This window comes from Haliotis asinina, chromosome 3 (genome assembly GCF_037392515.1).
Source record: "Haliotis asinina isolate JCU_RB_2024 chromosome 3, JCU_Hal_asi_v2, whole genome shotgun sequence".
Classification (NCBI taxonomy): domain Eukaryota; kingdom Metazoa; phylum Mollusca; class Gastropoda; order Lepetellida; family Haliotidae; genus Haliotis; species Haliotis asinina.
In genome coordinates this window covers 59,737,069-59,761,280 of record NC_090282.1, presented here as the reverse complement: position 1 = coordinate 59,761,280, position 24,212 = coordinate 59,737,069, and the positions used below count along the sequence as shown (strand labels likewise).

Genomic DNA, 24,212 nt, shown 5'->3' with positions numbered 1-24,212 from the left:
TTTTGAACATTTTTTTTTTACTTGTTCTTTTTGTTGTCAATCAGATTAGGAAATATTTATTCTGTTGATTTATGATCAAAGCAAGTGAGATATAAAAGAAAAAACAAACTTAACAGTGTAAAAAATCCCAAATCAAACAAAACGCGGACAAGCGATAAAAGTAAACACAGAAACCGCTTAACTTATTTGAAACTGAGTTGTTCATTTTGTCGACATGCTTTGTAATTTGAAAATGTATGTTTTGTCAATGAAGTGATGTTTTCCATTAATTTCAGCTGTGAAAACTAAAAGGTCAAAGAGCATATTCAACAGCTACTGGTCCCTTGTGCCGACTGGGCTGTATGGTGGCGCTGGGACGATATTCCGATATGCTAAACAGAGTGGGCCACACTGCCCCGGACAATGTATCTTTACTGATGGGTCTCTTAATGAAACAGTGGTGGTTCAGGTGAGTGGGTGGGTGGGTGAGTGAGTGAGTGACAGAGTGAGTGAGTGAGTTAGTGAGTGAGTGAGTGAGTGAGTGAGAAAATGACTGTAAATAGGTGAGTGAGTAGGTGAGAGGGTGAGTAGGTGAGTGAGAGTTTGTGAGTGGAGTGAGTGAGAGGGTGAGAATGGATGAGTGGAGTGAGTGAGTGAGTGAATGAATGAGAGAGTGAGTAGGTGAGAGGGTGAGAAAGAGTGAGTGAGTGAGAGTGGGTGAGTGGAGTGAGTGAGTGGATGAGTGGAATGAGTGAGTAGGTGAGTGGGTGAGAGTGGGTGAGTGGAGTGAGTGAACGTATAAGTGAGTAGGTGAATGAGTGATTGAGAGTGTATACATAGGTGAGTTAGAGGGTGAGTGACAGAGTGATTGACAGAGTGAGTAAATGAGTCAGTGAGTTAACAAGTGAGTGTTTTACTTACAATTTCAGGTTTATCAAATATTTAACAGAGCATTCTTCCAGTTAAGAATCACAATGGCCAATACATACTGCTGAAAACACTACCTTCTGATACTATGAAACCATATCTGGGGTCAGGGTGGTGGCAACACTTAGTGAATTGATGGAAACTGACCACCTGACCTAGTTAGTCACTCTAACAGCTAGCTTAGGCTACTGATGATTTAATCAAACCCAGAATCCTCTCTCTGGTGTCACTATCGCTGATTCAGTTGAAAACAACTTTTAAGAAGTCACTATTTTTTTACATGCACTGTGTATGGATATTAGGTGCCACATGATAGGACAATCCCAGCATGAGTCTTTACTATGAACAGATTAATTGAACTAGATTGCAAAAACACTATGTGTATTTATAATTAAGGTGAAAGAGTGCAAACAGATGTTTAACAAGTCTATATTAGGGGGAGGCTGCTGGTCTCCTTGTATACCTTAAGTAGAAAATAGATACTACAGCTGTAGGTAATTGGAATTTTCTGTTAGGATGAACAGTTCATGCTGCTTTCAGCAATTAGCCGAGTCGTACACTGCCAGTGATAGCAGCAGTGATAACTTTAGGGTTATGTAAGGATTTACTGAAATGATGGTCGCTGGCTATACTCTTGTCAGGTGCATGAATGACGAATGATATATTTTGGTGTTTGGATTGAAAATGTGTGAATTGTCCTCAATAATTGACCATTCTGTACACAGCATTCATCAAGAGCATCAGTATCTCTAGAATCTGAAGATTATGTCGGCTTAAAGAGATGTGGTGCAGGTCACAAATTCAAATTTCAGGCTGGTGAACTCATGGTTTTGTCATCCAGTAATTTTCAAGAATAGCTAGCCAGACTGCCAGCAAAATTTGGAAACTATTTTGCTGACTGGATGATGAGCAAGACCATCTGCCCTGATTAATCATTAGACCTAACTAAACTGTTTAAAGTATTTATATGGCTGTAGCTTTAAACACTATTTTATTACTTGACCTTGAGAACACAATGTGATTGTTGGTATTTGTGTAGTTAACATTTAATTTATGAAAATGTACAAAATTTGCCATATTTAGCACCCTGTGCCAATATATGCTTTTAGATCAGTCGGTATCTTTTAATCGGGCATCATTAGGCATCATTTGCTTATGATGGTTTGTATGGAACTTTAGGTACAAAAAATCACCCGTCTTATATCATCAGTATAAAACATAGTAAAATATTAACTGTGTGTGTTTTCAGCTTGCACATATTGCCATTGTTAGTCAAATCAATATACAGACTTATTTCAAGAAAAAAGGGGCGAGTGAGTGAATTTAGTTTTATATCCATCATTCCAGCAATATCACAGGGAAATGGGCTTCATCAGTGTACCCATGTGGGGAACTGAACTCAGGTCTTTAGCATGACAAGTGAACGCTTTGACCACTAGACAGTCTAACTCGCCCAAAAGAAAATGAAATTGACTCACGTTGCAAAAATGAGAGTTCTTGAGGGTAATGAAAAAGTGATGCTTGAAATAATTACATTTATAGCTGAATCAATTACTTTCATGCTTAAAATTTTTATAAACCACTCTGAATTTTTGAGAGACTGGCAAATTTTTAAAAAAAAATTCTGTACTCTTGTCATATCTATTTTGATGTTGTTTGTTCATATTGCCCATGTGTCTTTGATGATTTTCTTTGTTCTTTTTCAGTTGTTGTTCAACAGCAAAAACCCTGGGATTTCATATGAGTTTCTGCTTCCAAACTATATCCCATTTACACCTTTTGAGGGCACATACATTCCCCAAACACCGAACACAGTCCATCACAGGCATCGACACAGATCACAAGGGCATGGCCAAGGTCGTCACCGTTCACGTTCAACTCCCCACTTTGAAGGTGAATATAACCCGAGTTATAACAGCAGATCGGAGGGGCCTTCTTCATCAGAATACTACAGACGAATTGAAGAATTTCGAACTGAAGGAAACGATGGAAGGTACCCAGGTCAACAAAGTTCAAGGTCAGCGTCACACAGAAACTATCAACCTGGCCCACGTAGATATGGTTATGACACTTTGGGTGGTCGTGGATTAAGTTACACTCAACAAAACCGAAAAACGGTTTCATCTCAAACAGGAATTCCCATTCAAGTGGCACCAAGGCCAAGATATGTTTCGCCATATGACCGCAATGGTCGTTTCACTGGCCACGAAACTCTTGATTTCAATGCAGCACTGACGGACAGGAGGTATGTTCGTGGTCCAGGAGATGGTCAAGCCAGAAGTGTGGAAAATGAGATCGGGACTCGATACAGTGGACAGCAGACAGTTCTGGACCGTGGTGCTGTGAACAGGGGCAGTTCCGCAAGTCAGTACATGTGGAGAATATCTGGATTCACGGACTGTTCCACAACATGCGGAGGAGGTGAGATATTGGTTGTATACCATGACCTCACTGACATTCCAAATTTAGCAATCTTAGCCCTCTTTTGGACCAATTATTTCATAGTCAGTTGGCAGAGGGGGATGCAATTTTCTTTTTTATGTAATGAAAATACTTGGCAGAAAATTGTGGCAGGTTTTATTGTCAGATATATTTTCAGTAGAAAAACATAAATATTTGGCGCTCTTTCAGAGACATTAATAGGCAGTGACCAAAAAAGTAACCTTCCTTAAACAAACATGCCATAACCCATTGAATACTAAATGCCAGAGGTTTTATAGAGGAGCAGTTATAATTTCCTTGTGGAACATGACTGGGTTTGTTGGTTGGTTGGTTGTTTACTGCTGCAATATTTCAGGCATATGGTGGTGATCTGTAAATAATCACATGACTAGATCTACGTGTATGAGTAAAATAATTCACTATTGCACCTGTTAATATCTAGATTAGACGTTGAATCAGTAACTGATTCTTGTCAGGGGTGGCCACTTATATCATGTTGCCTTATGAAGTTGGTGTGCCCCATAATCATATACTGCTACCACGAGCAAATTATGTTCATCTAAAAACAAGTATTCAGTGATTCTTGTTTATCTGACAGGATGTTGGACTAAATAACATATAATAAAATTATATTTTTTCAATTTGTTACCAACAAAATTGTCTGATAAAGCCGATTTTCAGATCAATGGAGGTCAGATTAATGAGACTTGAATGTACATGTAAGTATTCTGGTCTAATAGTATAGTGTTACCTGTAAATTTGAAGGTGATAAATGGAACATTGAAACCCCAAGCTTTATTTGGCTTGTTTCTCTTTACAAAGAGAAACAGGCCAAACATGTGGTCAATAGCATGAGCTGTAACAAGCAACATTAGCTATTGTAATATCAGGTTTAGTCAGCTCTTGCAAGAATTTCTTATCTAATATCTATTTTCAGGTTCTGTTTATAATTTTGTTTCTTTTTCGATGCCGAACACCTGTAATATAGCAGCTGTCAGGAATGAATCAAGTCTGGACCTCACACTAACATTATGACTAGCGTTATAAATGTGAGTCTATGCAGATATAACATGCATCTCATTTCTGATTCCTGATATTCAGGTGGCCTGTGAAGATCCGGGTGAGAATTAATCTTCAGCAATCCATACTTGTGATAGGCAATTAACAAGATTGGGTGGTCAGACTCATTGACTTGGGTGACATATTTCATTGTATTCCACTTACGTATATCGATGCTCATACTGTTGATCACTGGATTGTCTGGTCTAGACTCGAATATTTACAGACCACCGCCATATAATTGTACTATTGCTGAGTACAGTTTAAACAACAAACAAAGATAGATCCCCCTACCCAAGGTTACACAAACCACACTTATCATAAGGCATTACTGACAGGATCAGTTTTAGAAGGTCGGGGTGTGATAACAGTAAATATAAGCAAAATAAATCCTTGTGTTTATGCATGAATTGTTTGAATATTCTCAATAATTCCATTATAACAGTATATAATTGTTTTACATAATTCGCTATATCCGGTTAAACAAGAGTGAAATGTATATTTTCGCCATGTAAGAGAGCATTGAAGATTGACATGCCACAAGCTCTCAACAAGTTAAAATCAGTTCACAGACCCCATATTTTTCTCTCCACAGAGTACTCCTGCCTTAACAATGGAATGTTTGAGACGAGTGTATTTTAACGTTGCAATCTGATAAAAGTCTAGATTAGCATTAACAGGTTCCAACAGCGACTGAGTAATGTAGATTTCCGGCAGCAAATAAAGAAAGGAAGTGATTGAATGAGTTTTTCTCTGACACTCAACACACAGAGGAGATGGCGTTTCATTCACGTCTCACCAACTGTATGTGAAGTGTAATCAGACATATGTTGTCATACATATCAGTATTTCATAAATGAATAGAGGTGGCATCTGGGAGGTCTCGTTACAAAAAAGGTATTATTTCTTTCCATCAGAGGTTTTGTTTAGAAGTCACTGAGTTTATGGAAATATGAATTTGTGTTTTTATAAGTAAGGTCCTTTTAGTTGGAATACATAGAAGATAAATATGCTTTTGGTTTTCTTTGCCACATTTTTCTCCCCGTCAATGTGTTTGTGTTTCAGTATAAGATGGGTGATAGTATCATATTCAATCTAATATTTTGAGCTGTTTATAATCAGAAGTAATTAGTTTTTTTAAAAAAGATCCCAATAATTTATGGACCTAATAGATAGTGAAGCATCATGCCCCTAGAGTACAGCATATAAGTGTATACCACCCCATCCACCCCACAAATACAGCTTGCAAGCGTGTTCGCCAAACAGAAAATGGGTACCCGGTGGTATAAGTCATATGACTATTTCCTTCTAGCGCCTTACATGCAGCTTGGGTTTTCCGGGGTAATGGTGTCCATTATGTTGTGTGTGCTTGGAGCATGTCCCTGCAAAGTGGAGTTAAGCACTATACAAGAGACTAATTATTATACGTCCCTTAAGTACAGCAAATATAATTAATATTTCCTGAGATTTGGGGTGAATTGGTCATCTCAAGCAAATCAGGAACATGTGTCTGAATGGCTACCTGTCTTGTGTTAATTATCTATCATATGTCAGTAAGTTAATGATTCCTTTTCTCTCACTGGATTTATTACTTATTCCCATTTTTATTTAATTTATGAACAAATGGCCAGTAAATTCTTCAAAGTTCCACTATGGCTTTCAAATAAAAGTGTTTAAAGAATTTTGAAATAAACATTTGTGTTTGTGTGAATAAGCTGTTGTGTGTCATAGGAAAACAATGAAGCCAAAATTAGCCAACTGAGAGCCCATTTCTTTGCTAGCTGGCAGTTTTTGTTGCACTTAGTCAGTACATTTGAGAGCTACCAGTTAAGCATCTGTTGTATTATATCTGTGACTCAAGCCCAAAACTGTTATTTACCCTCAGGTACCCAGCAGACCAAGATTGTCTGTGTGTTGAAGAGCTCCCAGACTCAGGTGATTGTTACGGAGGACAACTGCAACAACGCCATCAAGCCACAGCAACAGCGTGTAGCATGCAACACCAACCCTTGTGGACCAGCGTGAGTCCAGTGATTTTATGAGAACTTCATTAGTTTTTTGAAAGTCAGTGTGGGGCATGAACCATCAGCTCAACATGAATATTGCTGTGAGTGAGCGAGTTTAGTTTTATGCTGCACTCAGCAGTATTCCAGCTTTATGACGCTGGTCTGTAAATAATCAAGAGTTCACAAATCTAGTGATCAACAGCATGACCATCGATCTGCACAGTTTAGATATGATGACATGGGTCAACCAAGTCAACAAGCCTGACCATCCGATCCCCGTTGGTGGCCTCTTACAACAGGGATGTAGAAGATCAGTTCTAACCTGGATTTTCATGGGTAGACGTTGCTGTTGTTGTGTTTGGAGAATTATGAGTCGGCCATGTCATATCTTTTGTTTTAGGTGGGAGACGGATGAGTGGAGTGCCTGCAGTGTAACGTGTGGTTCTGGGACACAAACCCGCCGTGTGGAGTGTAAACAACGCATGTCCCCCACATCCCATTTGAGCGTGTCAGCTAGCAAGTGTGATGCGGCCAGAAGGCCAGCAGTGGCCCAGCAGTGTGAGAAGGGGCCCTGTGCAAGGTGGAGAACCAGCAAGTGGGGCAAGGTATGTACATGCTGTAGTCCAACCTCATAATTCCAGACTATTAACATGGAAACTAGTGGACAGATGTATTAGTGTTGACAGAAATTAATTATGTACTTGTTACTTTTAGCTACTTGTATCTTGGTCCTGAGACTAATGAAAATCTAGGAATTCCTACTAAGATCTGGCTACTTCCAAAATATGTCTGTGCATTAAACTTTGGAGTGCTGCACTTCACCAAGAGTATATCCCTGATTTGCGAAATAATATGTTATGTTCCATTGTAGGAATGGTGCATTTCTTGCCTTTGATACAGACCATACAGACATAAAAATATGATCAAAATATGATAAACTATTGTAGACAATGAATCTGGTAACAAAGTTTACCTCTTCTTTCAAATAGATATATTTCAGTAATTAATTATGTTGATAATAATGATATAAATAATTTAAATACAATGATGCCATACTATGACCAAAAGTAAATCTTTGTTTAAGGGCACACTTAAGTCTTATTTATACACTCGAAGAGACCTGAAAATTCCAGCCTGTTACACTGAGTGTACCATAATTATATGTTTAACATGTTGCCCCCCTGTCCCCAGTGTTCTGTAAGCTGTGGGGTTGGAGAGCAGCGCAGGAAGGTGAAATGTGTTGACCACCAGAATACCCAGATACCTGATCGCTTCTGTGAGGACACCCCACCAGTTGCCATAAAGAAATGTAATCAGGGCACCTGCCAGAAACAGTGGTGGACGTCCAGGTGGTCAGACCAGGTCAGTGAATGAGTGATCAGTGAGTTATGAGTTATGCCACTTTAAGCAATATTCCAGTAATATCGCGCTATTCTTTTATTTTCAATGTACCCCGCTTACAGACGATGTATTAATTTCAATGTACACCGCTGGGAATGGTAGTACTTTTTTACCTTGAATAACATTGAATCACTCATCAAGAACGGAAATTACCAATGTTTTGCAATTGAAAATTGATGGAAGGGAGATAACTCTAAATCTGTTTGCCTTCTGTCGTCTGCAAAATGGTGATTCACCTCACCTTAAAATTCAGGTGTTCGGTAAGATAAATATGTTGTTCACTGGTCCCTCGGGGTCCATGGGCCCATGTACCCTCGTGGCAAATATCTATGTTTGATTGAGGATATTGTAAGTATCTACATTGTGAATCCAACCATTCTCTGAAGAAGAAAATTTAAAGTTGTCATGTTTTAGTTGATTCGGGGGTAAGCCTTTCTTGATATTGCAGTGTTCCAATGATTGCGGGTCAGGTGTGAAGACGAGGAACGTGATGTGCGGAAGCCCCAATGGTGTGAAGCTGGATGACTCTGTGTGTGAGGACCTCAGGAAGCCTCAAACCAGGACATCGTGCCGAAGCCAGTCGGCCTGTGGAGGGAAGTGGTTCAGTGGACCGTGGGGAAAGGTGGGCATACTAAATAACTGTCACATGAAGTGAGTGAGTGAGTGAGTGAGGTGAGTGAGTGAGTGAGTGAGTGAGTGAGTGAGTGAGTGATATTCCAGCATGGGAAAGATTAATCCAGAAATGGGACTCACACATTGTACCTATGTTGGGAATTGAACTCAGGTCTTCAGCATTACAAGCAAACACTTTAACCCTTGGGCTATGCACTGCTCCTATAAAATGAATGACACTGATACTGGTTGTGATTATACATTTTGTTGCTGGCAATTTCTGATTTACAACGTTGCAATAATATTATAGATATTTAATAAAGAGTGTTTTCATGAAGCTTCATTCAGCAATATTTTCTGTCTGGACAAGACAAACCTGTGATTGATAGCAAGAGCATTATACTGGTGTAAGAGTTTGGTGACACATTATCTGTCAGTTCACCACTGTCTCATCAAGTAGGTCATATGACAAGCATGTGGAACTAATGACCTAGTCATATGGGCATGTGTGGTCATCATGACATACTCATGGACAGACATATTCCTGGTAGCAGTCAGTTACTGTAGTCCAGCAGTATGGCTGATTCATTGTATGGATGTATGAATACTCAATGCTCAATCCCATTTAGAATGTGGTCAAATATTTGGGATTAAACTTTCTGATCAAACTACAGATTCTAGTATGTTTGTTAGGTTGATTCCCAGCAAGAATTCAAACCCACACTCCTCGAGTAAGGCCCCTAACCTCCAGCACATAAAGTCAGCCATCTAACCCACTCAGCCACCACAGCTTACCAGGATGTAAGAATGTTTGTTGTCCTATAATCAGTAACTGCTCCCAGCTGTTGTGATGGTGATGTGTACTATTAGCATTGTTTTCTGGGCACTTGGTAAATGTGCTATATAACTTTTTACCTGCAGTGTTCAGCTGAGTGTGGGCATGGAGAGCGTCGACGTGATGTCGTGTGCATGAAGGTGGTTGGTAGTGCCATGTCTATAACACTGGAGGAGAACTGTGCCTCTGATGAGAAGCCTGTGGCAGAGGAGCAGTGTCGTACCGAGTCCTGTGGAACAGAGTGGTACATGTCCCAGTGGAGCGAGGTAGGTCACCAGGCTCATATATGGTGTGTGTCAATTGTGTAAGGGTAAGCAGTGCATAGGCGTGTTATCTTTTGAATGTGTGAAGTAATTAGCAAATATAGGTGTTATCTGCTATATGTATGAGGTAATTAGCAAATATAGGTGTTATTTTCTGAATGTGAGGTATTTAGCAAAAATAGGCATTATCTACTGAATGTGTGAGGTAAGTAGCAAAAATAGGTGTTATCTGCTAAATGTGTGATAAAAATATGCAAAGAGGTGTTGACACCTAAATGTTTGCGGGAAGCAGCATAAGTATCAAATATAGGTGTTATCGACTGAATATGTGATGAAAATATTCAAAGAGGTGTTTTCTGCTAAATGTGTGTGATAAGTAGCAAATATAGGTGTTATCTACTAAATATGTGAAACAAGTAGTAAATATAGGTGTTAACTATTGAATGTGTGAAATAAGTAATAATTATGGCTAAGGTGTTATCTACTGAATGTGTGAAGTAGTAATAATTATGGCTAAGGTGTTATCTACTGAATGTGTGATATAAGTAGTAAATATTTGTGTTAACCACTGAATGTGTGAAATAAGTAAAATTTTTTGTCTAAGGTGTTATATACCTTAGTGGGAAAATGTGCAAAGAGATTTTACCTGCTGCATGTATGATGTAAGTAGCAGATATATGTTTGATCAGCTATTTCGGCAAGGAAAACAATAGTTGTGATCAACCAGTGGCATGATTTAAGCAGCTAGTGTAATCAAATAGTTGAGCAAACATTCATCAAAAGTAACTAGACTCAAGCATTTGAGTGAGGTATGAAGTGAGCCACACAGACTACACCATCAGTAAATCACCTGTCTTGCACATTGACATGCTCTCTGGCAGTGTTCTGTGACCTGTGGAACGGGCATGAAGACACGACAGGTCAAGTGTCTGGACCAACAGCAAAGGAGGGCCAGGTCATGTGACCGCTCCCAGAAACCCACAACCAGAGACACCTGCCAGATGAGAGACTGCAGACTACCCCAGGCAACCAGAGCAAGTACGTCCAAATGGTTCCTCTCACCAAATCTGTTAGCTTGGACACACATGCACCAAGGGGAGAAGCATTATGCATGTCTCCATAGAAACAAGCCAAAGACTAGTCAATCTTACTCAATTAATATTACAAATTTCACATTTGCGAGAATTCTTGATTCATGCCTATTTCATATTTCACACTTGTGGGAATTCTTGATTCATGCCTATTTCATATTTCACACTTGTGAGAATTCTGGATTCATGACCTTAAGGCAGTATCAACTGGGTTTCCAAAGTGTGTTACCTGGCAGATCAAAATCACATGTTTGTCTGACCCAGACTTAATTATCTATTGGTTATTGACTACATTCCACATGCACATTACTGACTGTAATGTATAAATAGGGGTCTCAGGACTTTTTGACATTTTGATGGGGCCCTTTTGACTGGGAGTTTGCAGTCCTTTTGACTTTCTTGCAATCCTTTTGACTTTTCCTTTTTGGATCCATTTGCCATTTTGGGTCTGATTTGTCATGTGTTCCCATATACAACATACCTTTGATTTATGATTACTTTCATGGTTTGGCTTGTATATGGAACATGCCATTTCCTACTGATTTTGAGGGTCAAGGTAGGTCCTCTTCTTATTTGTGAGATCAACTTATCTACAGTACATTGAAAACATAATGTACTAAAACACGGAAGATTTCCACATCAAAATTGTTTGTTGTTTTTTTAACCATAGACTCATGTCTTACATCAGATAGTGGCAAGAAATTAAGTAGTGCAAATTGTTAATTTGTATCAGAGTTCATCCAATATTCCAGATAACAGCTTCCAGAAATACAAGACTTTAATTCAGTTTATGCATATACCTGTTTCCAGGCCCCACATGTCGCGACCAGTACCGCAGCTGTCACGTGGTCCTGCAGGCACGACTCTGCACATATTCCTACTACCGTAAGATCTGCTGTTCTTCCTGCAAGTCAGCCCACTCATGAAGACAGGAATCACAGTCGACCAGTCGGAATGGTTGATCACTGATCCAACTCCTGCCAGAACAGCTTCTCCATAGGACGACAGTCTGGGTCACAATACTCCATACGTTGTAGTGATACACTGAGTAGGGAGTAGGATTTCATATCTCACTTAATGATTTTTATGGTAAGATCAGACCAGTATTTTCTTGTTGTTTGAACAAGCCAGTCAAAGAATTAGAAAAGTGACAAATAACTATGTATCTAAATGCCTCATTTTCAACATGTTTATTTAATATTGTTTTTTCTTAAACTATTTTGAAATAGCAGTTTCTGCATTTAGGTATAAAACCTTGGAAACCAGAAAAAGTTTTGACTTAAAAGTTACAGCTTCTTAAACAAAGACAAAAAAGCAGAATAAATATTATGACAATGCTGGTTTCCTAAATTATCCATTTGGGTATAAAATCTGGGAATTTAGAAAATAAAGAGATATTGGGTTTTTTGTTACAGTTTTTCAACAAACAGAAAAAGCAGAATAATTATAATGACAATTAGTACCTTTTCATCCAAGACGAAGTATAACTGTCCCGATGTTTCCTTATCTGATAGCGACTACTGCATGGAAACTGAATGTATACATGCACTGATACGTGTACTGCATTTGTGTACTCCTGGTATCATAGGCTAGCTAGTGTACTACTACAATGGCAATATCAAAGTCCTTGTGAATACTGTATATACACACTCTGCATGATGTATATGATTTGTCATTCACCAAATTTCAAATATCTAAATGTTTCATGTGCTAAAACCAATCGTTTTAGAAAGCTGACATCCTCTTGGAGTGAGTCTGGAGCCAGTGTAGGAAATAAGCCCAAATCCAGCCAGACATCAGGACTGGTAACTTCAAAATGTTACCTGCTCAAAATGGATTTAACCAGCCCAGACACCAAGGCATGGTGAATTTACTCAGGTGCATGGAACATCTAAAAAATTTTTAACCAGACCATCAGACTGGCTAGTTGTATATTTAGACCGTCAGTCAAAAATATAGCCCATCTCAGGCAGTCATACAGGTCTTATTTCATGCACTAGTGGAGCTCATTTGATTTTAAGAGATTGGAGAGTTTTGACTCCGATAGACCGGTGATCACATGTAGGTGCTTGTTGAGAATTGTCTGCATGGCATGTCTTGAAAAAGCAACTCGCTTTTCAGTTTTATGTGCTAGGATACATGATTGGTAAATGAAAACATCGTCTGTATTTTATTAAATACTTGTGAACAAGTTGTCACAAACAAAGCGACACAGTTTTAAGTTATTACACGTTATTTATAATGTTGCAACTTGGGATAATCATTTTTCCTAGATTTGTTAAACTTTGTGGTCACACATAGTTGATAGATATCCAGCTGCCACAATCCTGGAGTAGAACAAAATAGATAGATAAATCTCATAGTCCTATACTTGTGTTGCATAGCACAGTACACAAGGAACAGTGTGTTACAATGACCATGTTTGAAACATGTTTTGAATACTGTGTATGAGATGTGATCATAAGAGAGTCATGTTTCTTGTGCTTACAAATTCCCCCAAGGGAATGCATTTATTGTTTATAGTCAACATCTACCAAAGATTTTATGTACAGTCTATATTTATAGATTTATCATTTCATGTGATTCATGTCCATTTAGTGCTTGCCAATCACTCATTAATGACTGTTAGACATTGACATATTGCTCTTTTTGTCTAGGAAGATAGATTGTATATTTTGAAATGTGATTGTTGGGTACTTGATGTACATGATCTTAAAGTAACAGCCGGTTACATCTGACAACACTTGTGATTCTGACAACAGTGGCTATCATGTTTGCCGAGTTTGTGTTTTTGGAAGTTTGCTTAAATAAAACGTGGCCATTGATTAGCTGACCAAGGGTCTGTGGTAGCAACAACTCAAGGCTTGCATGTGTTCTCCCAAGGTCTGTTCTTGCAGTTCTGTTTGTTTACATACAGACTAGTTGTTATCAAACGTTTTTTAAAGGTTGTTTGAAATACAAGGTGCAAGTGTTCCTGTGAAACCGAGAATGTATGTTCAGTGAATGTGCTGCTCACATGCAGTAACATATATATTTATTATATGTTGTTAATTTTAGCTACATACATCTAATGTGTGAATCTTTATTAGTCAAATTATGACTTCTTCATCAGAATAATAGCTACCATTTTCTTTAAGTGGATATTCATGAATATGCTAGAGAAAAGCCACTTATAGATAATTTATGGCACAGTCTCTTCACCATGGTCCAAGAAGTTAACAAAACCCCTTCAGCTATGATGTTTCTTCATGCCTTAGATAGTTCCATTCAGACTAAGAGGTGCATAAATCAAATGGCAGAAATAGAGACCGAAGAACTTTATCCATAAAAGAAATCTGTCTAAAAACATCAAGCTTCCCGTCAGATCTAATGAACAAAATAATCATTCTTTGTGTGGCCAAACTGTAAAAACTCAAAAACAAAAGAATTAATTAAACAAGGGAGACTACTTGTGCCCACATACAGATGATGTATCATTAATTAGGTCTAAGAGAGATGAAGCCCATCTGTTTTTCTGTACTTCAGTATATGTTGTGTTGAGTGTTACTGGTCAGGTTTTAGTGACTAAAGGGTACCCATCACAACCCTCAAAGTTTGACTAGTTCATTTATCTATGACACTTCCCCAAAGCCTGCAATGTTCTGTGGATATACTCATGGGAACAAATAAAGGAACACATGAAACTACAGCTGTCACGGTACATCACAGGATGAGGAATGACATTACACATGTATGAGGGTGACATTGTAGGATATTGACTGAGCAAGCATCTCTGTCATGTTACAGAGAGAACCAGATAGAAGAGCCAAATCATGATCCTTCCTTCCCCAAACCTACACTTTGCATTAATGCAGGGATTCATGTAGCACCTGATGGCTCAACAGCTGGAGCTGACCATCAGCAGCATTCACAGTGGATCTTGCTTTGTCAAAATTGTGGTGTCATTTGGTCCACATGCTGATGTGATCAATGAAGACATGCTTTGTCCAGTCAGAATCAGCACTGGCCAAGAAGCCCTGATTTTAAGGTCCCATGTCTGGTAGGGATGAAATATTCCTGCATGAGTTGTGGGTTGTTGAAAAGGTTCATTTTTCTTACGATAAGTTATAGTTGGTGTGAGGGGGAAATGTTGTAATCTCAAGCACTACCATTGATAGTAGTAAGTTTACCTATATGCATGACCATATAGTGTGATATGGCTGTGGAGGGGGTAATGTGTTCAGTAGCAAGACCATACTCACAAATGACACCGTTCAATTAAGTATAGTTATAGGTCTGAATCAGTGGGGCAATTATGCCTAGGTTGCTGATGGTAATAAATTATTTCTCCAATGTTTGTTATAATCCACGTATCGCTAAGATTTAAACAGAAATTACGTTTTATGTGATCTGCAGTTAGGCACTTTTCTTTTGAATGAAATACTATAGACAAGTACATTCAGAACTTTTGTGTCTATAGTCAAAAAGGTTTAACATGATGTTTGTTTGTATTTGTTAAATAAGGTGCTGACTAAGTTAAACTTGAACAATGCTTTTATTGAAACTCACTATACATAGCTGAGTTGGATGTGTCTGTAACTTTGTTTTGTTGTCTAGTACGAATAGCCAGTGTCTTGTCTCTATAGGCTGAAAAAGTCTCCAATTAAACTAATACATGTTTGTATTGGTGCTATCAGAGTGTATGTTTTATATGTTTATAATCATTTGTAAATACCAGCATTCCTAAATAAATGTGCTTCTTATTGTTAAAACATCAGACCCCTTGGTTTTTATGATTTCACAAGTGTTGACTTACTCAGCAGTATTTGCTGTGGAAGTCTGCTTCTAGTGTAACAGAATTATGTGAAGAGGTCCATGTATCACTAGCTGATGGATTGGACAAGCTAAATGTTTGAGTACATCTGTTGACATTTGCCTTTGTGGTGTACAAGCCCAATACCTGTTTTTGATCGTCAAGCTTTTGATATACAAGCTAAATACAAGCCACAGATCTTTGTCCTAGTGTGCAAGCCCAATACAAAACTTTGAGCTTCAGTTTGGTGTACATGCTCAATACAAGCCTTATGTTAGATTTATCAGTCATTTGGTGTACAATCCCATTTGGTGTACAAGACTTTAAAACTTGTCCTGTATAACTCTATTTCAAATTTGTTAGACCTCTGGTCATAAGGCGTTCAACATCATTACAAGCATTTGATCATTGTCCATGTGATGTTCAACCCCACTACAAACCCCATGCCTTCAAACTTGTTGGGTACAAACTCAGTGCAGTACTTTGACCTTCAAACTTGTGCTGTATACAACATCATTTGAAGCATTTAGCCTTGGGCCGTGTTGTGTAGAGGCCATCTAAAATCCTGTATATCCCTTGAGAGACAAATGTATCATGAAGTGTTCTCTCATTGTAACACTAGCCAATCACACATTTGAATTCTTCTTTAACAAAGGTTGATTAATGCCCAAACTGAAGTTAGCATCCATAAATCTGGCTTTTCTAAGTGTAGTGCAAGTCTCCTGATCATGGTATTTCTGAAGTATGTTCATTGGTGAGTAATGGTGCTGCTAAGGTGCGTCTATTGTAGCGGTACTGTCATAGTGGGTCTGCAAAAGATGCAGTGATACTGTTTAAGTTGGTCTACCAAAGATGCAGTGGTACTGTTATAGTGGGTCTACCAAAGATGCAGTGGTACCGTTATAGTGGGTCTACCAAAGATGCAGTGGTACCATTATAGCGGGTCTACCAAAGATGCAGTGGTACTGCTAAAGCGGTTTGGCTGATCATGTGATGGTAAAGTATGTACAAATCAAGCTGGTGTATTGCTGACGTAGTGGTACTGCTAGAGTTAATGCAATGATCATGCAGTGATACTGCTAGAGTGAGTGTACTGGTGACGCAGCGATACTGCTAGAGTGAGTGTACTGGTAATGCAGTAATACTGCTAGAGTGAGTGCAAAGGTGACGCAGAGTACTGCTAGTGGTTGTGTACTGGTGATGCAGTGATACTGCTGAAGTGGGTCTGCTGGTAATGCAGTAGTACAGCTATAGTCGGTGTACTGGTGACGAAGTGGTACTGCCATAGTGAGTGTACTGGTGACGCAGTGGTACAGCCATAGTGAGTGTACTGGTGACGCATTAGCAATCCTAAAGTGAGTGTACTGGTGACGCATTAGTACTGCTAGAATGAATGTACTGGCGCTGCAGTGGTACTGCCATAGGGAGTGGACTGGTGATGCAGTGGTACAGCCATAGTGAGTGTACTGGTGACGCAGTGGTACAGCCATAGTGAGTGTACTGGTGACGCATTAGCAATCCTAAAGTCAGTGTACTGGTGACGCATTAGTACTGCTAGAGTGAGTGTACTGGCACTGCAGTGGTGCTGCCATAGGGAGTGTACTGGTGATGCAGTGATACTGCCAAAGTGAGTGTACTGGTGACAGTAGTACTGCTAGAGTGAGTGCAAAGGTGACGCAGTAGTACTGTTAGAGGGAGTGAACTGGTGATGCAGTGGTACTGCTAGAGGGAGTGTACTGGTGATGCAGTGATACTGCTAAAGTGTGTGTACTGATCATGTATTGGTACGGCGAAAGTAGTGTGTGGATCACACTGAAAATTTAATAAGCATAGTCTTTTAGCATCCGATGCTGACATGGTTCACCAACCACACCTGGTTTAGGGTATGTCCCTGTCAGGAGGTATGGAGTGAGTGAGTTTCTATGCTTTAATAGCAAAATGCACCATTATCGTCGTGAAAACATCAGCAACAAGCTTGACACATAGTACCTATGTTGGGAATGTAAGCCTATGTCCTCGTTATGAAATGGAGGTGCATTCTGGAAGGGAGTATTGATTATTTACTAATAAATACAGTTAAATATATTTACATCCTACAGACGTGAATCTGCTGATCATGCAATGTTTGTTTGTTGTGTAATACTATTGCTAACACCGCAGTTAGCAATAGTTCAGTCATATGGCGGTGGTCTGTAAATAATGGAGTCTGGACCAGACAATCCAGTGATCAACAGGATGAGCATCGATCTATGTAGATGAGATACGATGACATGTGTTCAAGTTACTGTCAACCCGATCCCGTTAGTCGCCTCTTACGACAAGCATGGGTGGCTGAAGGTCCGTTCTAACCCGGATAGTCATGGGGTTTGATTGTTGAACATCTATAACAGGAGAGCTTGTTAGAGCTTGTCCCCCGTCTCCTGGAATGAGTGGTGCAGCTTTATGCAATATTCAGCAATATCAACGTAGTTAACATTAGAAACGCGCTTGACACGCTGTATCTATGTGGGAAAACTAAATCTTGGATATTGGGCATGAATGGGAGAAGCAATCCGGAAGAGAGTTAGCATTATCGGTATGAAATATGTCATACATCTATGTACTACTGAGACTACTGGCCATGTAGAGGTACACGTGGTACTGCGAAAGTGAGAATGGGGAGGGTATAAACATATTGTACCTATATCCCTAATATTAGTGATAGTGGTTAAATTTATAATTATATAGTGTGCAGTGTTCAAAATGTATAATTTGTTCACGCGTCCTCAATACGTGTTGGTAAACTGAGCCACAGCTCAAACGGGGATGCGTGTAGTAAGGTATACCGTCAGTCGCTACAATGGGCATGGTCAGCCGACAGTGTGGGTGACGTCACAATAGATATGACGTCATAGAATGGTTCCATGACGACGTTCCTAGTCCAAGCCTCAGTTCTAGACACATCGCCCTTGTGTTCAGACGTACATTTGCTGCTTGTCAGACTGTTACTGTTGTGGATTGCAGATAATTGATTTTGCTGTGACCTTGATCTCTTGCCAATAAGGTAAGCAAATGTGTTGAAAGTACTACAGGTGTATTTTCTTCAGGTTCCAAACCAAAACCATCTCGCTTAATACATCTTAACTTCGTTGATCGCCTACAATAGATAAAAAGGAATAGTTTCTGAAATTGGTGAAAAGGCAACAGTGCTGAAGTCAGTTAAGAATCTTGTTTATCATTCCCGTATTCAATAAGAATATGTTTATCTATCGAACAGATGACTTTGCGCACGAAAGGTCGTTCGAAGCAACGCAAACTTCTCTCTCCCATTGTGGAAGTGAAAAACGAGGCGTCTTACACGTGTAGCCCAAGATCCACGGAACTACACCAAGATTTACTCGGTAGGTCATCGATCTACTGCGTTTCAAGTATTTGGGATGTATTCCGAGTGACACTATAAAAGAATAAATATGGGATGTTTTTGTACGTCACATAAATTTAATAACTATTGTTCTTAAATGGATGTGTATTCTTCAACACGCCGAACGTATGAAGAGAACTGTTGTTGCGTACAGTCCACTTTGGATACGTGCGTATGCACGACTTGTAATCCGATGTTTAGTCCTCATACCATGGCTGAAATACTGACGATGTGACGTACAATTTCATTCACTCACTCTCCAAGGATTAAGACGATTCGTGTTTGTTTTCAGCTCAATACATGGACTTGAAATGTCAAGTAGGCGATATGGAAGAGAGGTAAGCAGAAGCCCCGACGGACGAGAAGTCTCTATATTTTCCAGTGGTATGAACAACTAAAACTAGCCGGTTCCTCATGTGTACTCAGATGTAAAAGTGTTTGGATTTTGACCATATATTTTGAGAATAAACTTAGGAGACATTGCAATCATATCCATCTTCATTTGGATTCTTTTGGAAGGCATGCTGAGTGTTGTTAATATCTACTCAGTTATAACCACGATGTTTTTACACAGTCAATGTCTTCTTCACAGCCTGCTTGACCATCTTCTCCAAGAAAACGAGAACCTGCGCCAGGTGAATGAGAAACAGAGCCGGGAGCTGCGACGTGAACAGGAACTGAGACGTAAAGCCGAGAAAGAGAGGGCCGAGTTCCGAGTAGAATATCTCAATTTCAAGCTCAGTTTGACCATGGAGCATGCCGAACTGCAGGAACTAAAACAGACGCTGGAGGAGCTCACCAGCAGCTGGGAGAAGGAGAAACAGGCGGATGCAGAGCAGAAGAAGAAGCTGGAGCAAGAGTTCAACCAGCTGAAATCTATCCGGCGTCAGGCTTTATCTCTGACCTGCCAAACTCCAGTCAAGGCTCAGGCCAGTCTCCCAGTGGTAGCTCCTCCATCCCACCCGAAGAAGGCACAAAGGCCCTATACAGGAAAAACCCAAAGCAGAGCGCCGGCCAAGATCCAGCCTGCACTAAAGAACAGGAACACCCCGTCTGCTTGTGGAGATAGTAAGATGAAGACAAAAGCTGACAGCAAGGTCAAGGCCACACCTACTGGCAAAGAACTCAGACCAAAGGACATAAGTAGATGTCAAACTGTATCTCAACAGTCACTCCGATACTCAAGAAGAGTCCGCCAGATGGATTAAGAAAATTGGACAATGTCACGTGGTTACTGAAGAATTCCTTTGATGGAGTGCGAACATGCCTGTGTATATTTGTAACTTAATTATGTGAACATTTACTGACTACGTGCCTTTATGAACAATGTTTTTCTCATATTGTGCAACATCAGTTGGCATTACAAGATGAATTTAGGTGTATTTGTGAAATGAAAATTGTGCCTAAAGATGATTAAACTTTTTAACTGTCGACATTTTAGTTTTTGTGACTGCTGTCTTTGAAACAGTTTATGCAATGCCTTTGCTACTGGTAGGCAACTCCTCATCTTACAGTGCAGAAGTCAACTGGTCACGTATTGGCACTGCTTAAGTGTAATACTACTGCTGAAAAACATCTACTGGTCATGCAATGCGATGCTAAAGTGCACGCACTGATCATGCAGTGGTACTGCTGAAGTGGGTCTGCTGGTAATGCAGTAGTACAGCTATAGTCGGTGTACTGGTGACGAAGTGGTACTGCCATAGTGAGTGTACTGGTGATACAGTGGTACAGCCACAGTGAGTGTACTGGTGACGCATTAGGAATCCTAAAGTGAGTGTACTGGTGACGCATTAGTACTGCTAGAATGAATGTACTGGCGCTGCAGTGGTACTGCCATAGGGAGTGGACTGGTGATGCAGTGGTACTGCCATAGTGAGTGTACTGGTGACGCAGTGGTACAGCCATAGTGAGTGTACTGGTGACGCATTAGCAATCCTAAAGTGAGTGTACTGGTGACGCATTAGTACTGCTAGAGTGAGTGTACTGGTGATGCAGTGGTGCTGCCATAGGGAGTGCACTGGTGATGCAGTGATACTGCCAAAGTGAGTGTACTGGTGACAGTAGTACTGCTAGAGTGAGTGTACTGGTGACGCAGTGGTACTGCTAGAGTGAGTGCAAAGGTGACGCAGTAGTACTGTTAGAGGGAGTGTACTGGTGATGCAGTGGTACTGCTAGAGTGAGTGTACTGGTGATGCAGTGATACTGCTAAAGTGTGTGTACTGATCATGTATTGGTACGGCGAAAGTAGTGTGTGGATCACACTGAAAATTTAATAAGCATAGTCTTTTAGCATCCGATGCTGACATGGTTCACCAACCACACCTGGTTTAGGGTATGTCCCTGTCAGGAGGTATGGAGTGAGTGAGTTTCTATGCTTTAATAGCAAAATGCATCATTATCATCGTGAAAACATCAGCAACAAGCTTGACACATAGTACCTATGTTGGGAATGTAAGCCTATGTCCTCGTTATGAAATGGAGGTGCATTCTGAGAGGGAGTTATGATTATTTACTAATAAATACAGTTAAATCTATTTACATCCTACAGACGTGAATCTGCTGATCATGCAATGTTTGTTTGTTGTGTAATACTATTGCTAACACCGCAGTTAGCAATAGTTCAGTCATATGGCGGTGGTCTGTAAATAATGGAGTCTGGACCAGACAATCCAGTGATCAACAGGATGAGCATCGATCTATGTAGATGAGATACGATGACATGTGTTCAAGTTACTGTCAGCCCGATCCTTTTAGTCGCCTCTTACGACAAGCATGGGTGGCTGAAGGTCCGTTCTAACCCGGATAGTCATGGGGTTTGATTGTTGAACATCTATAACAGGAGAGCTTGTTAGAGCTTGTCCCCCGTCTCCTGGAATGAGTGGTGCAGCTTTATGCAATATTCAGCAATATCAACGTAGTTAACATTAGAAACGCGCTTGACACGCTGTATCTATGTGGGAAAACTAAATCTTGGATATTTGGCATGAATGGGAGAAGCAATCCGGAAGAGAGTTAGCATTATCGGTATGAAATATGTCATACATCTATGTACTACTGAGACTACTGGCCATGTAGAGGTACACGTGGTACTGCGAAAGTGAGAAGGGGGAGGGTATAAGCATATTGTACCTATATCCCTAACGATAATATTAGTGATAGTGTTTTCCGGGGTTAAATTTATATATAGTGCAGTGTTCAACATGTATAATTTGTTCACGCGTCCTCAATACGTGTTGGTAAACTGAGCCACAGCTCAAACGGGGATGCGTGTAGTAAGGTATACCGTCAGTCGCTACAATGGGCATGGTCAGCCGACAGTGTGGGTGACGTCACAATAGATATGACGTCATAGAATGGTTCCATGACGACGTTCCTAGTCCAAGCCTCAGTTCTAGACACATCGCCCTTGTGTTCAGACGTACATTTGCTGCTTGTCAGACTGTTACTGTTGTGGATTGCAGATAATTGATTTTGCTGTGACCTTGATCTCTTGCCAATAAGGTAAGCAAATGTGTTGAAAGTACTACAGGTGTATTTTCTTCAGGTTCCAAACTAAAAACATCTCGCTTAATACATCTTAACTTCGTTGATCGCCTACAATAGATAAAAAGGAATAGTGTCTGAAATTGGTAAAAAGGCAACAGTGCTGACGTCAGTTAAGAATCTTGTTTATCATTCCCGTATTCAATAAGAATATGTTTATCTATCGAACAGATGACTTTGCGCACGAAAGGTCGTTCGAAGCAACGCAAACTTCTCTCTCCCATTGTGGAAGTGAAAAACGAGGCGTCTTACACGTGTAGCCCAAGATCCACGGAACTACACCAAGATTTACTCGGTAGGTCATCGATCTACTGCGTTTCAAGTATTTGGGATGTATTCCGAGTGACACTATAAAAGAATAAATATGGGATGTTTTTGTACGTCACATAAATTTAATAACTATTGTTCTTAAATGGATGTGTATTCTTCAACACGCCGAACGTATGAAGAGAACTGTTGTTGCGTACAGTCCACTTTGGATACGTGCGTATGCACGACTTGTAATCCGATGTTTAGTCCTCATACCATGGCTGAAATACTGACGATGTGACGTACAATTTCATTCACTCACTCTCCAAGGATTAAGACGATTCGTGTTTGCTTTCAGCTCAATACATGGACTTGAAATGTCAAGTAGGCGATATGGAAGAGAGGTAAGCAGAAGCCACGACGGACGAGAAGTCTCTATATTTTCCAGTGGTATGAACAACTAAAACTAGCCGGTTCCTCATGTGTACTCAGATGTAAAAGTGTTTGGATTTTGACCATATATTTTGAGAATAAACTTAGGAGACATTGCAATCATATCCATCTTCATTTGGATTCTTTTGGAAGGCATGCTGAGTGTTGTTAATATCTACTCAGTTATAACCACGATGTTTTTACACAGTCAATGTCTTCTTCACAGCCTGCTTGACCATCTTCTCCAAGAAAACGAGAACCTGCGCCAGGTGAATGAGAAACAGAGCCGGGAGCTGCGACGTGAACAGGAACTGAGACGTAAAGCCGAGAAAGAGAGGGCCGAGTTCCGAGTAGAATATCTCAATTTCAAGCTCAGTTTGACCATGGATCATGCCGAACTGCAGGAACTAAAACAGACGCTGGAGGAGCTCACCAGCAGCTGGGAAAAGGAGAAACAGGCGGATGCAGAGCAGAAGAAGAAGCTGGAGCAAGAGCTCAACCAGCTGAAATCTATCCGGCGTCAGGCTTTATCTCTGACCTGCCAAACTCCAGTCAAGGCTCAGGCCAGTCTCCCAGTGGTAGCTCCTCCATCCCACCCGAAGAAGGCACAAAGGCCCTATACAGGAAAAACCCAAAGCAGAGCGCCGGCCAAGATCCAGCCTGCACTAAAGAACAGGAACACCCCGTCTGCTTGTGGAGATAGTAAGATGAAGACAAAAGCTGACAGCAAGGTCAAGGCCACACCTACTGGCAAAGAACTCAGACCAAAGGACATAAGTAGATGTCAAACTGTATCTCAACAGTCACTCCGATACTCAAGAAGAGTCCACCAGATGGATTAAGAAAATTGGACAATGTCATGTGGTTACTGAAGAATTCCTTTGATGGAGTGCGAACATGCCTGTGTATATTTGTAACTTAATTATGTGAACATTTACTGACTACGTGCCTTTATTAACAATGTTTTTCTCATATTGTTCAACATCTGTTGGCATTACAAGATGAATTTAGGTGTATTTGTAAAATGAAGATTGTGCCTAAAGATGATTAAACTTTTTAACTGTCGACATTTTAGTTTTTGTGATTGCTGTCTTTGAAACAGTTTATGCAATGCCTTTGCTACTGGTAGGCAATTCCTCATCATACAGTGCAGAAGTCAACTGGTCACGTATTGGCAC

At 40.1% G+C, this 24,212-nt stretch overlaps 3 protein-coding genes across 3 annotated transcripts in view; all 3 read left to right on the top strand.

The window, feature by feature from the left end:
• The window catches only part of LOC137278244 (thrombospondin type-1 domain-containing protein 4-like), a 54,923-nt gene extending 39,563 nt beyond the window's left edge, over positions 1 to 15,360 (top strand). Inside the window, exons 3-11 of the mRNA XM_067810466.1 lie at positions 276 to 448; positions 2,613 to 3,327; positions 6,293 to 6,428; positions 6,814 to 7,018; positions 7,605 to 7,775; positions 8,263 to 8,436; positions 9,348 to 9,527; positions 10,406 to 10,562; positions 11,426 to 15,360. Of these exons, the coding sequence (XP_067666567.1) occupies positions 276 to 448; positions 2,613 to 3,327; positions 6,293 to 6,428; positions 6,814 to 7,018; positions 7,605 to 7,775; positions 8,263 to 8,436; positions 9,348 to 9,527; positions 10,406 to 10,562; positions 11,426 to 11,541 (2,027 nt within the window). The 3' untranslated portion in view covers positions 11,542 to 15,360. The remainder of the gene's footprint in view (positions 1 to 275; positions 449 to 2,612; positions 3,328 to 6,292; positions 6,429 to 6,813; positions 7,019 to 7,604; positions 7,776 to 8,262; positions 8,437 to 9,347; positions 9,528 to 10,405; positions 10,563 to 11,425) is intronic.
• A 3,303-nt stretch (positions 15,361 to 18,663) lies between these two features.
• Positions 18,664 to 20,015, top strand: LOC137278950 (plasminogen-binding group A streptococcal M-like protein PAM). The gene is made up of 3 exons (XM_067811448.1): positions 18,664 to 18,787; positions 19,100 to 19,145; positions 19,400 to 20,015. Exons 1-3 carry the CDS (start codon positions 18,664 to 18,666, stop codon positions 20,013 to 20,015), a joined length of 786 nt encoding a protein of 261 aa, XP_067667549.1.
• Positions 20,016 to 22,524: 2,509 nt separating this feature from the next.
• LOC137278949 (plasminogen-binding group A streptococcal M-like protein PAM) lies at positions 22,525 to 23,876 on the top strand. The gene is made up of 3 exons (XM_067811447.1): positions 22,525 to 22,648; positions 22,961 to 23,006; positions 23,261 to 23,876. Exons 1-3 carry the CDS (start codon positions 22,525 to 22,527, stop codon positions 23,874 to 23,876), a joined length of 786 nt encoding a protein of 261 aa, XP_067667548.1.
• Positions 23,877 to 24,212: the final 336 nt, after the last annotated feature.

Excerpts from the sequence above, each read along its gene's own strand:
- LOC137278950 (XM_067811448.1), top strand. The coding sequence starts at position 18,664 with ATGACTTTGCGCACGAAAGGTCGTTCGAAGCAACGCAAACTTCTCTCT. Across the intron at positions 18,788-19,099 it reads ACTACACCAAGATTTACTCG|CTCAATACATGGACTTGAAA; the intron begins GTAGGTCATCGA and ends GTTTGTTTTCAG. Across the intron at positions 19,146-19,399 it reads GTAGGCGATATGGAAGAGAG|CCTGCTTGACCATCTTCTCC; the intron begins GTAAGCAGAAGC and ends TCTTCTTCACAG.
- LOC137278949 (XM_067811447.1), top strand. The coding sequence starts at position 22,525 with ATGACTTTGCGCACGAAAGGTCGTTCGAAGCAACGCAAACTTCTCTCT. Across the intron at positions 22,649-22,960 it reads ACTACACCAAGATTTACTCG|CTCAATACATGGACTTGAAA; the intron begins GTAGGTCATCGA and ends GTTTGCTTTCAG. Across the intron at positions 23,007-23,260 it reads GTAGGCGATATGGAAGAGAG|CCTGCTTGACCATCTTCTCC; the intron begins GTAAGCAGAAGC and ends TCTTCTTCACAG.